Source organism: Crocuta crocuta, unplaced genomic scaffold (assembly GCF_008692635.1).
Source record: "Crocuta crocuta isolate KB4526 unplaced genomic scaffold, BGI_CrCroc_1.0 scaffold54, whole genome shotgun sequence".
NCBI lineage: Eukaryota > Metazoa > Chordata > Mammalia > Carnivora > Hyaenidae > Crocuta > Crocuta crocuta.
The window spans coordinates 186,056-199,952 of NW_027530356.1; the positions used below are offsets into that span (position 1 = coordinate 186,056).

The 13,897-nt window shown below is 33.5% G+C and overlaps 1 protein-coding gene across 2 annotated transcripts in view; it reads right to left on the bottom strand.

Annotated features, from left to right (window-relative positions):
* Positions 1 to 7,782: 7,782 nt before the first annotated feature.
* The window catches only part of PLOD2 (procollagen-lysine,2-oxoglutarate 5-dioxygenase 2), a 54,953-nt gene continuing 48,838 nt past the window's right edge, over positions 7,783 to 13,897 (bottom strand). For both annotated transcript variants that reach the window (XM_077765865.1, XM_077765864.1), the window contains 5 exons: positions 11,161 to 11,226; positions 10,010 to 10,114; positions 8,710 to 8,856; positions 8,475 to 8,600; positions 7,783 to 8,309 (listed from right to left, as the gene is read on the bottom strand). In XM_077765865.1, the coding sequence (XP_077621991.1) occupies positions 8,154 to 8,309; positions 8,475 to 8,600; positions 8,710 to 8,856; positions 10,010 to 10,114; positions 11,161 to 11,226 (600 nt within the window). In that variant the 3' untranslated portion in view covers positions 7,783 to 8,153. The remainder of the gene's footprint in view (positions 8,310 to 8,474; positions 8,601 to 8,709; positions 8,857 to 10,009; positions 10,115 to 11,160; positions 11,227 to 13,897) is intronic.

Consider the following 13,897-nt stretch of genomic DNA (forward strand, 5'->3'; position numbering starts at 1 on the left):
TCATTCATTTTTTTTTTCAGATTTATACAGGTCCATACTTCTGAAATTATAGTTTTAATTCCATTATCCATTACATTTCTAGGATCACAGTGAATAGATGTTAAAATCGTGCTTGGTTAAAATCAACAAGCCACACCCAACAGCAGTGTAATCTGTAACCATGGTAACAGCAGTAGTTCCAATGAAAATACACATCAAGGCCACACTCTCCTTGGAGTTTAAAAATCCACTGTTTTCACAGTTTCCTATTTTATAACTATTGTTTAGTTTAAAAGGGGATGATAAAATACAGAGATTTTGGTCACTATATAAGCACAATGCTTTTAAAAGCATTTTATCAAAACTGTTTTAAGATAGGTAAAACCAAATTCATGCAATTCAAAATACTTTTTGAAAGTCTAATACACATGTGACCTCTAAGCAGGTTACTCCAAAATTGATCACTCCCTGTCTCAGTCCTTCAGCACAGAACACTGCAGATAATGGTGATATCAGTTTATTATTACAACACAGTAGTAGATCATTCTATCCAACTCAAAGCCACCTACATATCCATTTATTCAAGAACCAACTGTACAATCTTTCTCAAGTCTTTACTTCACGTATCATAACCAAAGTACGCATTATTAAAAGGACAGATTTATTTTTATTTTTGGTCTATCTTTTAACTTTAAACTCCTATTACCTTCAGCGATCATTTTGATTCAACTACAATAAAATCTCAGACATAAAACCAAGTCTCCATTACTCACTCACACATAAGTACATACTGTATGCTAGGCCATATGCTAGGGTCTAAAATGGAAAAGATTAAATAAGGGCCAATAATCCCTTTCCTCAAAGAGCTTATGGGCTTATTGAGGAAAATGAAAGGTAAATAAACAATCCAGTGTGTTAAGCGCTCAGAAAAGCAGGTCAACTTAGAGAGATAGTATAGACAATTTTCCCTGGTTCAGTTATCTACACTGCTGTGTAACAAACGACATAGAACTTAGTGACTTAAAACAATGTTAACTTTGTTTCTCGTGGCTCTGTGGGTTGACTGGGCTCAGCAGGTGGATTTTGCTTGGGGACTCACATGTGGTAGCAATAGGAAGTCAACCATGGAGATAGTAGCAACTGAAGGTTCGACTGGGTTCCTTATATCCAAATAACTACCCACATGGTGCCAACTGATACTGGAGCTCCTCTTCAGCTCTTGGCCAGAATACTTGTACATGTCCTCTCCTGGTGGCATAGGCTTCCCACAGCATGGCACCTGGATTCTAGAGGGGGTGTCCAAAGAATGAATGCATCAGGAGAACAAAGCCACAAGGTCTCCCATGCCTTAGCTTGGAATATCCAGAGCTGCGTCCCAGGAGACCCGCCCAGGTTCAACATGGGAGGGAACAGGACAAAAGTATGAATCCTGGGAGTCATGGCTCATTGAGGACCATCTTTAGTGACTTGCTATCACAGGTGCCAAATCATTTAGGTTTCAGTAATCTATATTTACTTTAATTTCCTCTCCTTTTAGCTCACAGAAGATCAATAGGGAAGCCATCTTGCGACAATGTGAAAAGCAATGAAGTCACTCTAGAGTCAGAGTTAGTTCCTGAGCACCTGAATTCAGCCAAGCAGGCAGAGCACAAAGTGATCCACTAGGAGGAAAGGCCATCAAGAAGGTTATGTGACCAACATTTGAATACACGAGAGCTGGAGTAAATTAGCACTATGGCAGTACACCTCTCTTCAACAACTTAAGCAAGAACAAATTGAGCTAATCCTCAAAGAATCAAAAAAGAGATTATTAACTTTCACAGTTTGTCTGAATCAGCCAGTTTTTGTACCACAGGAATCTTGTCCTCATTGCTGCACTTACTGGCCCTTTGCTGATTATGAAGAAAAATATTATTATGACTTCTCTTTCCCTCCCACAAACACATTTTTAAGAATATACTTATTTTTACAATTAAACTCTCTGGAACTGTTTGAATGTAAGTTATTTTGTCTACTCAAAACCAACTACTATATCACTTGTTATGGGGTCTGACCACTTCTATACTGATTTTATTATTAGTTCAGGCCCATGTCCCCTAGGGAACATGGATGATCAGTTTACAAAGTAGGTAAAGAATAGAAAACAAATTATTTCCTCAGTACTAACTGGAAATTATGCTAGCTATCCTTTATTTCAGAAATGAGGTATCCAAGTCCTTCTTTTAAAATATTACACCATGTTATCAAAATAAAAAAAGAAATTCCTGAAGAAACATTCAACGTTATTATTATTAATCATATGAGCCTTTAAGAAAAAATTTGAAAGCACGGATTTTTTAAAAGAATTAAAATTCCTGCTTTTTGCTTAAAATTTAGACCCTATTAGTTATCTACACTGACCACAAGATGGGGCTGTGATGTCACAATTTGGTGAGATTTATAAACTATATAAACTATGTAAATACAGATGAAAATAATTTAATGAAGCAAAGTTTAATAGGATCATCCCATTTTAAATATGCATATATTTTAAATTAATCAATTATCTAATCATTAATGTTCAGCAAAAGAAAATCATGCATTAATTTGTCCATTTCTCACTTGAAATTGTTGAGCTTTTTTCAAACACAAAATTCTGTGTAGGTGCAAAATTACAGATCACAATGTGATTTCTTTAAGGATTCTTTCTACCATTTCACACTGGGTTTTTAAAAGAAAAGTTACTGAACTTAAATCAGTGTTAAGAAAAATGTCTTTTACCCAGCAATAGCACTGCTAGGAATTTACCCAAGGGATACAGAAATGCTGATGCATAGGAGCACATGTACCCCAATGTTCATAGCAGCACTCTCCACAATAGCTAAAACATGGAAAGAGCCTAAGTGTCCATCAACAGATGAATGGATCAAGAAGATGTGGTTTATCTATACCATGGACTACTACATGGCAATGAGAAACAATGAAATCTGGCCATGTGTAGCAACATGGATGGACCTTGAGGGTGTTATGCTGAGCGAAATAAGTCAGGCAGAGAAGGACAAATATCATATGTTTGCACGTATAGGAGGATTAGGAGGAACTTGACGGAGGAACAAGGGGGAGAAGAAGGGCGGAAATGGTGGGGGAAAGGGAGAGAGGCAAACCATGAGAGACTCTTGAATGCTGACAAAAACTGAGGACTGATGGATGTGGGGGGAGGGGGGGATGGGCATGGAGGAGGGCACTTTGGGGATGAGCACTGAGTGTTATGTGGAAACTAATTTGACAATAAACTATTAAAAAAAAAAAAGAAAAATGTCTTTTAAAAGTATGTTTAAAATTGTTTTATAATTAAGCACAAAGAAATTCATTCCTCATCACAAATCTTCATGAAATTTGTTTCTTCTTTTCCATCTCTTAATTTTTTTTAACAGTCTAATATAGTTGACCCTTGAACAACACAGGTTTGAACTGCACATGTTCACTTATATGTGATGTTTCTTATTTACAGTACAGTATGGAAAATGCATTTTCTTTTCCTTATGAATCTCTTAATAACATCTTTTATTTTCTCTAGTTTACTTTATTATAAGAATACAGTATATAATACATAGAACATTTTTTAAAAAGTGTTAAATTTTATATTGTCAGTAAGGCTTCCAATCCACAGTATGTTATTAGTAAATTTTGAGTGGAGTCAAAAGTTATACAGGGATTTTCAACTGGGTGGGGGATGAGAGTCGGAGGGTGGTCTTGGCATCCCTAACCCCTGCATTGTTCAGGGGTCAACTGTATTTACTTTGAGATGAGGATAACTTGAAAGAAACAGTATATTCTTTGTTATTTATGGCATTTGTGATCTTTCCATTTCATGTGTTGAAATTTCTTTAAGTTGATTATTTCTGTATTTTGTTTTATTAGATGAGCAAAAATTCCTTTCTAATTTTCTAAAGATTATAAAGATTCAGATTTCTTAGTCAACCATTTCTCAATAGAGACACAACAGTATGCCAAAATAATCACTGTTAGTTGATTTATTAAAACAAACACCACCACTTCAAAAATCAGCAAAGAAGCTACTTTTCATATGAGTATATTCTAATGTATTTTAATATGTTAACAATGAAACATAAGTATAATTTAATCCTTAAAATTAAATTTTTTTTTAATGTTTATTTATTTTTGAGAGGGACAGAGACAGAGTGTGAGCAGTGGAGGGGCAGAGAGAGAGAGGGAGACACAGAATACAAAGCAGGCTCTAGGCTAAGCTGTCAGCACAGAGCCCAAGCCAGGGCTCAAACTCACAAACCATGAGATCGTGACCTGAGCTGAAGTCGGAGGCCCAACGGACTGAGCCACCTAGGTGCTCCCATTTTATCCTTAAAACAACAACAACAACAAAAACTGTCTTGAAGAGTTAAGATTTATAAAGTGTACACATCTCTCATGTCTCCTCTTTCCAGTTGTCCTAATTCCTGTTATTAGAATAGTTTAGCTATGTTGCATTTTTTAAGCATGTCTACATGCAGTTTTCTGTTCTTTTCATTACTTATTTCTTAATGTATGTCTTCAAATTTAATGCAAAATTTGTTGCTTTCATTAGAGTTTTAAACATTTTTCCTCTTCTTTTCCCCAAGCACGTTTTCTTAATAAAGAGTTATTCTAAAATAAATCTGTAGCTTGCTATTCTGAAAGACCACAGATACACAGTGCTGTTTGACAAAGGCTGCTTTCATGAAGGCTTAAAGACTTTAATTTTCTAAAATAGTCAACATCTAGTCAAAGAGAGCTATTTGCAGAGACTGACTCTCAACTGTGACTAAAAATTGTATTTGGCTTTCCTGCAACTTGAAGAGATCTGTTGAATAGGCCACTCCATCTTCCAAGTGAATGACAGACCCCAAAATGTGATACAAGATAGACTTAGCAAGCAGGTAAATTAATAAGTGCAGATGACAGACAGGAAAATAGGAGTGAAGGAATATATAGATTCTGCCATTAGGATGGACAGAATGGACTCAATTCATATGTTAATTGTTTTCCATACTTTTATCCTGTAAAGGGGTATTTGATCTTTTAGTTGACTTAACAACACAAGTACACTATTAGTGTTTTCCAAAAATGAAGCAAAATAAAGAAAACTAATATACTGGACAACTATTAAAGTATCTGTATTAAAGGGCGCCTGGGTGACTCAGTCAGTTAAGTGTCCTACTTCAGGTCAGGTCATGATCTTACGGTTCATGGGTTCGAGACCCACATTAGGCTCTGTGCTGACAGCTCAGAGCCTGGTGCCTGCTTCAGATTCTGTGTGTGTCTCTCTCTCTCTGACCCTCCTCTGCTCCCGCTGTCTCTCTCTCTCTCTCTCAGAAATAAACATTAAAAATTTTTTTAAAAAAATAAATAAAGTATCTGTAGTAAGTGAAAACATTCACATGGATTCCTATGCACATTAAGAATTATAAAGAAAGCCACCATGATGAGCATTTAAAGCTCTTTGGGAATATATGTCTCTCTCTCTCACACATACACTCATACACACACACACAACTGTAAACACAAATAGTTACTATTGACATCAATATACTTCCATTTATTCAAATTAAATTAGGAGAATTCTCCCCTTTTCTTCCTTCTGTTTTTTTCTTTATATTAAACAATTAATACACAAATATATATCTACAGTATAAGATTTCAGTTCCACAAAACAGTAAAAATAGCAGTGATATGATCTAGCAATTCCACTTCTGGGAGTATATTTGAAAGAAAATCATTATCTCAAAAAGCAATCTGTACCCGCATGTTCACTGCAGCAGCAGGATTTATAAATGCCAAGACATGAAAACAACCTAACTGTTCACTGGTGGATGAATGGATTAAAAAATGCAGTATATATGCGATGGAATATTATTCAATCTTAAAAAAGAAGGAAATATTACCATTGTGATATGAGACTTGAGGGTATTACGGTGAGTGAAATAAGTTAGAGAAATACAAACACTGTATGATATCACTTACATGTGCAATTTAAAAATATGAACTCACAGAAACAGAGAACAGATTGGTAGTTGCCAGAGGTGAGTGTGTGTCAAGTGACAGTTTTCTCGATCCATCCAATCCTGCCTATTTTCTGTATCTTTTCAAAGTTTCTGATCTGCTTATGAGAATTTTTCACACCTTTCCTGATTATGAATTGTTCATTTAAAAAGTACATTTCATATCATTTCATGAAACCTGAGATAAGAGGGAAGATAGAAAATGCTCAGTTGACTGCCTTGATCCAATTTCTGAAAACATGGCATGAAATTAAAAGTTACTATAGGTTGCCACTTGTGTATACCACAACTAAAAAGAAACAGGATCTCCTAGATGTCTTTCTTCTGAAGTGTATCATAAGGGATATTAAGCTGGTTTGCACTGGTAGCCTCTGTTTTTTTTAACCAGAATCTGCTCTGATTGGCTGGCACCCGTGATGGACTGTAGTACTTAGAGTATTAAGTGCCACTAAAGAAAAGAGGTAGAACCCAACTTCCTTATTTCCTAAGTCTATCTTCTGTATTTATATTTATATTATCTTGATCGTCACTATTTCCTCAGTGCCTGGAACAGAGCATGGCCCATAGTAGAGATTTAAAGACACCACAACACAGATAAATATATGTTGAAAAGATATTTTGTCTCTATTTCCTCACTTGAAATATCACTAGATCAATCCCTAGGCATTTTCAGATTGATAATTCATAATTATACATTTCAATTCATAATTCAATGAGGAGAGTTTTCACTAAGTTATAATATCAGTAAATGTACCAAGCAAAACTTAAAAAGATCATAGTCTATTATATCCAGATATCTGGATACCCCATCATACCCTATTCTCTTCTAAAGATAAATCACCAATAATAAAGAGACCAACAGAAAGTTAGTTTAAATTACTTTATTTTTCATAAGTTTCTAACACATGGTGTTAGAAAAATGAATTTTGGCACCATGACTCAGAACTTTTTTCAAGTTTAACCTTTAAATTAAAAACAGTAGCTACAATAAGTATATTTAAACTGTACTCAGAAAAATGGTGAAAAATCAAGTCACAATTTTTTTTTTTTTTGGCTGGGGAATTTTTGTAAAGTGGGGTCAAGAAAAGGTGATCAAAAGAGTAAGAAGGGTAAAATGGGAACTACACTGGGAAGATACAAAAGCAAATAACTCTCTCTGAAAAAGAAAAAGAATAAGGAGGGAGACAAAGGGCAAAGAGAAGAAGAAAGGCTCACCAACTTTATATTCCTGATATAAAATTCAAGTACTTAACAAAGTTTTTTAAAAATCATAAAATGCTACTACTAATCTCATGAAATTTTCTTTTCCTGTTTTCTAGAATTAAAATTAAATGTCTGTTTTGACTTAAGGACACTTGCGGATTTTAAGTTGATACTTGATATACTTTCAGAAATGGAAAGCCTTGAAAGCTTTCCTAAATCTAATACCTGCTCAATATAATCCACCTTGGAAAATTCATCTGAAGGAATATAGGGTTTGATTTGTAATACAAATGTAACCAAAAAAATCTGTCCAACAATCTAAACAGAAATGTTTTCAACTGGCTCTGCACCTCAATTGTGTTTTGTACTAAGATTCTTGAGGAAAACCATTGCATAATATTTACTGTTCTTTGTATTCCTTCAGTAACTACTAGAAGAGGTACCTGCATAGATCATCAAAAAATACTCACACAATTACTTGTATACAAATTCAGTTATAACTCCAGTTTTCCAATGATTCAAAAATTGTCAATATTCATGCATATTCATTTTGTCTACACGTTGATAAACATTCTTCCCAAACTTTTATTAATAATAAAATATTATTGGTCTCACTTGTCACTTGTACATTTGTAGCTGAATATTTTATCAAATGAAACATGAATTCAGTAAGTTGTCATTATTCTCAGAGACAATATGCATAGAAATAAATATTTGCTTTTACTTTTTTTCTTCTTCAATCTGTGTTTTAAGGCTCAGAGCAGACCATTATGAAATATCAAACAATTTTTTACAAAAAGTTTTTCAAACGTTTGGCCAAAGTGAAGTTGTTCTGTTGAAGGTACTTAAATATTCCTCTCATCTTCTCAAGCACAACTCCAAAGACATGTTCATCCATTCCAAAAGAAAAATTCATTTTCCTGAAAAGTACATAACTTAGGGGTCTATAAATGACACTGCAATGTATCTCGTTCCATTTTTAACAGGAAGTCCTTCGTGCAAATGTGTGAGTCTCCCTGGATGCATGAAGCTCCAGCCTTTTCTGGGTGATTCAATAGAGCAGTTATACCTCAGAAATTTGCATCCACCTCCCTAGAAGAGATGGAACAAATAAATGTATCAGCTTATTGTTTGATTTTTAATTGGTGGCAAAATTTAAGTCATGCCATCTAAACAGATCTAAAAAAAAAAGGTAAGAGCCTTATCGTAATGACATATTTCTTTTAAAAAAATGGAAAAAATCAAAGCCATAATTACTTGAAAATCTTCTCCCACGTTATTGAGTGCAATGTTGATGGTAAATGTAGAAGCATCATGATGAGGGCGAAGAGAGCGCTGCCTTTCAGGGGAGTATTTTACTACAAAATTCAATAGTGCAAACCCCTAAAAAAAGCAAAGAAAACCAATGAATTTGTTTATAATAAAAATATAAAATAGCACATTTGTGTAAAAACTAGTAGGAGGTAGACAGGAGGAATGGGAGCATAACTACCTTTGTATAATAACCTGCGAAGACCTTCAGTGTAACGGGTGCAATAAACTCCCGGATAAAATGAAGCCATACATTCTCCAGATCAATTTGCTTCATGTGGATATCATCAGTTGGGACATTTTCATAACCACCAGATATACGGCTATCCTGGAAACAGCATTAATGATGTCATAAAGTGTAGTCCACGTGCAATTCACATTTATATTACCTTGGAATTTTTTTCAACCACAAGATCATAATAGACAATAAAAATAGCAGTTGTTCACTTATGGTGTACCATCTGCTTTAATTGCAAAACCATCAAAATAACTTAGATAACGTGGCTTTGCAAATGTATCACGAGGAAGCAAAGTACTGTAGAGTGAGTGGACTCCTTTCTTATTAATATACATGTGAGGTCTGACTATAAAGTAAATAAAACTTACTTCCAAAGCCCTCCAATGCCCCCTAAAAAAATTAAGATTTTTATAGTATCCTTCAGGCAGTCTTAGTTACTTGATGAATAAAGATTCTTGCTTGTCTGCACTTTGGATCCCCTATCACTGAAAACAGGCTTTCCCTGCTATGTTCCCCACTTCAATTTTATGATACCTAAAATCCTTCTATGATTGCTTTTTATTATCCTACAACCAGATGACTTCTAATTCTTCCTCATACTTTGAACTTCCGTCTCTCTGGTCGGCTAACTAGCTGGGGTATGAAGTTGAACAGAGGCAGTAATATTAGAGTATTTTCCTAGAAATCCTTGGTATTGTTAAGGAATAGGCATCTGCGGATTCTCAGAGGAAAAGAAACACACTGAACCACCAACAGTAATGCTTCCTGCTAAGTCTTTGACATTGAATGTAAATTCAAAACTGAATTACACCAATGGCATTCAAACAGATTTCTTCTTCCAACGTTTACACACAAGAAAAAGCTTTGGCAGTCAACCCAATAAACTTTGTCTTGGTATTTTCACTACAGCTCACTGAAAATTCAGAGAAGAAAAACTGGGCTTGGAAAAGAGGAATACCATACAATAGACATATATTTCCTTACCCTTCCAGCCTGTAGATACTGACCTTTAGAAACCAGCTAGTGTAACTGCATATATACATGAGAAACTGAGGCCAGATAGATTAAATGCTACCAGAGTTCTCTTAACAGCCTTGGCTAGCCCCTGCATAATTTTAGGTCCAGAAGTCAGAGATACCTGACGAAACAGACAAATCTCCTCTAACTTCTCTAAATCTAAATATCTACCCTTGCTCTTATCCAACATACAGATTGTAGTTCTTTGCGTGAAATTACAACTTACATGATGTTTCCCCCCAGACCACTGGCCATAATGCTCCATTTCTTCCACCAATTCATCACAGGCTTTTTCAGAAAAGATGGGAAACCAAAAGACATCGGGACAAGGCTATAAAGCAAGGCATCATCATTAACAGAATAATACTTTGTGTCTTTTAACTAATAAATAGCACTGCAAAAGTAACTGGATGGAATAGTCAATATTCATCTCACTTAGATGCCTTTTTAAGAGGTTTGTCCAATATTACTGACACTAATGTTACAAATAATAGTTTTTTTAACACTAAGACTTTTTTTGTCTTGCATTTTAACATCTGTAAAATCAAGACATATCTTAGACTCACATTTGATCAGGTAGCCACTGTGATGTAGTTGTAATGTTACAGTGTATGTACACTTGATCAAATTTTCAGTTTCACCTTGTGTGTATGTTTATATCTGTGTGTGTTCATGTACACGTGTGTACTTAGCTGATGTTGCACTTGAGTTGACTTGCGCTTTCAAATGTTTTTTTTAAATAATTTACACTATGATTTGCCACTGAAAAGAAAGTTATTATGTATACAGTGCTCTACAACATATGATAACATCTATACCTTAGTAAGTCTAAAATAGCTCTTTCAATATGTATAAAATTAAAAATTCTAAATGACTAGAAAAAATTGTGTCATAGTTGAATTGGCAGTATTCTGATCCTTTCTTATAATACACAAAATAACAGCATCTCAGAATCAAAGATGCCCTACATTCTCTGAAATAAGGTATTAACAACAGTTTGGAACACTAATCTAAAAAGGAGTTCATTTTTTAAAAGATGTCTTTGAGAAGAGACTCTTAAAGATCAATTTCCTTCAAAGATACACTTTTATTGAATGAGGCCTACACCAGAGAGTTGCCAAAGGTTCCTTATTTTGGGGGATTGGGATAGCTATAACATTTGGAAGTATGCCCAAAAAAGGGAATGGTCTTAAAATTATGATTGGTCTCCATGTTCTACATTTTTACAACTATATGACCCTTAAAGTTAATTTTAGCCACAGGATGGCTTCTCCACTTTCATAACATCCTCTGATAAAGCAATATTGTATTAAATTGTTCCCTTCTGGAAAACATAGTAAAAGTACTCTACACATCATCGAAATTATTAATACAAACCTGTTCAACTATATTTTCAGTGAAAATCTTTGAATAATCCCGGTTTATATACTTTTCCTTCCAGTCCTACCAAAAAAAATCATTTGCATGGATTAAAGCAAATACTTTTTAATAATAGAAATTTAATAAATAATACACATTTTAGAAATTGTTCAATTTATAAGTGACTATGTGTACTGGACAAAAAAGGAATTTTCATAAACCACAGTGTATGCTTTTTAAACTCTGACTCTGTACATGTTCACATCATTCAATATAACATGACATTTTTATGTTTTAGAACTCAAGATTTTAAAATTTGAATAATCTTCTAACAATTAGATTTGCATGCTGTATTCTATGCATAAACATAGGGATAGGTAAATATGGGCTTAAAAGTTAATGATAAAGAGCAAAATCCTAACAAATACTAGTAAAAATAAGCAAATTAATCAACTAGGGTCTTATTCATCTATACAGGACTTTAATAGTAAATTACTCCAAAATAGTTTTGATATTTTAAAATGTATTTAAATTTTCTTCACTTCAGTTTTTACTATGTAGTAACAAAGAATGATCATGGGTTACTAATTCTTTCTTTTAGTTACTGAAATTAAGGTATAGAACCATACATTAAGAAATAGCTCGTCTCTATGCTAATTCATGAAACCTAATTTTTCTTTGACTAATCTCTGATACGTAAACCACATACTAAGATATCTCAATTTTTGTCAATATCGGCTAAGGAATTCTCTTACTGAGTCAAGTGTTTTATTTAAAAATCACATATTTAAAGGGTATAAATGAAAATGTGGAGTGATTTAGTATAAAAAAAAAATCTCTTCTAAAATGTATTTAGACAAGTTTAACAAAATTCTTAATTTTCTCTTTACAAAGTATAAATGTAGGGAACCAGAAAAGAAGACTTGCGGTATAGACTCAAAATAATTCCAATCAAAATATGTTTCAACAAATATTTGTCTGGAAATATCCTTTGAGGCCACATTTCAGAGAAGCCCTGATAATGTGTATGTCATTCTTAGATTTTGCACATCTCTGCTTGTATATAGATACGAAAGAACCAGCTATCTTCAAATCCTTTAATAAATTTCATTTATACATAGTATATAATTATAAGAATCAAATTACTCTATCATCTCATTAATCCCTTCAGTATTGATTAGTTCTCTGATTTCAAAATATGGAGGAAATTAGAAAGAAATAATTATTTACATTATTTCAAAATCTTTACATATTTTTATGCATCAATACTGAATTTTAAAGAAAAATATCCCTAAGATCTTACATTAAGGCATTAATGTCTCATTTTAGGTAACCTTTCAAATATCATTTAACAAAGTCTTACTTTAGTAATTTCTTAGAAATTCTGAAAATGGGACAGTGGTCAAATATTCTGCTATGGGACATCCCTCATGAGGCTAATTTATCGAAAACAAAACAAAGCCATGGAAAGAAAAGCAGTTCCAACTTACTTCTGATGTTTTCATTTCATATTCTCCAAAGTTATGAATTCTGACACAAATGTCTACAATTCAGGATATGATTTGGGACATTTTTTTCAGGAGCTAATATTACCTAACAAATAAAATAATTCTATTCCTCAAAATAACCAAGAGACTCAGTGCCAAAGTAAAATGTATGATTCCACTCTCACTGTTTAAAAAGCCTCTCTTTAATTATACTCTTGTGAAAGATGAAGAGATGTAGCTTAAATGTAACAAAAATACTTTTAAAATACAAAAATGTGAAAAGATATTCTTTTTCTATTCCACAAAATCTTCAGAGACTTTGAATTTACTCTCCCTGGATGTCAACTACTCCTACAAAATATAAGACAATTCTGATCAGGTAGATTCAGTCTTTTAATTTAAAACTTTTACCATTGGCAAGAGGAAAGCTGTAAACAGTAGCATTCCAGAGATGAATGCTAAAGAGGGTATTTTTCCTAGAACAAATGTTCCAATTAGACTGAATAGACTCCAGCAAGACAAAAAAAGGAATGAATTCCTTTATGATTCAAATCTTGAAGCTAAGAAATAATTTTAGAGTTTAGAAGGAAATAGTTTCCTCAACTTAAGACTTTCTAGATATGCTGAATCCACTTACTCTGCAGTTTTCTCTGGCTGTCTTTGGTGTACATTCAAAAAATTGTTATAAAAAATAAGTAAGATAATATAAAATGTATTTTCCCAATCTAACTTCTTGAATTATCTTCTTTAAAAAAATTTTTTTTATGTTTTATTTATTTCTGAGAGAGAGACACACAGCATGAGCAGGAGAGGGTCAGAGAGAGAGGGAGACACAGAATCCGAAACAGGCTCCTGGCTCGGAGCTAGCGGTCAGCACAGAGCATGACATGGGGCTCGAACCCACCAACCTTGAGATCATGACCTAAGCCGAAGTCGGACGTTTAACCGACTGAGCCACCCAGGCACCCCTTGAATTCTCTTCTTAAAAATCAAAATATAACATTGTCATAAGGGAGCTACTTGTAAACAGTTTTTCTGAAATTACAATAAAAAATTTGATGATGCTTTTGAATATATAAAAGAGAAACATTAAGAGAAACTGATAATTCCTTTCTCCATACCTAATATATGTCTATTATTTTTAAAATTCTTGGTAAGGAAAGATAATCAATTGTAGCTTTTAAAAAATACTTAATATTATATTAAATTATTATAATTAATATACCAATTATAATTAATATTGTTATATTATTTTTAAAAGGTAAAAC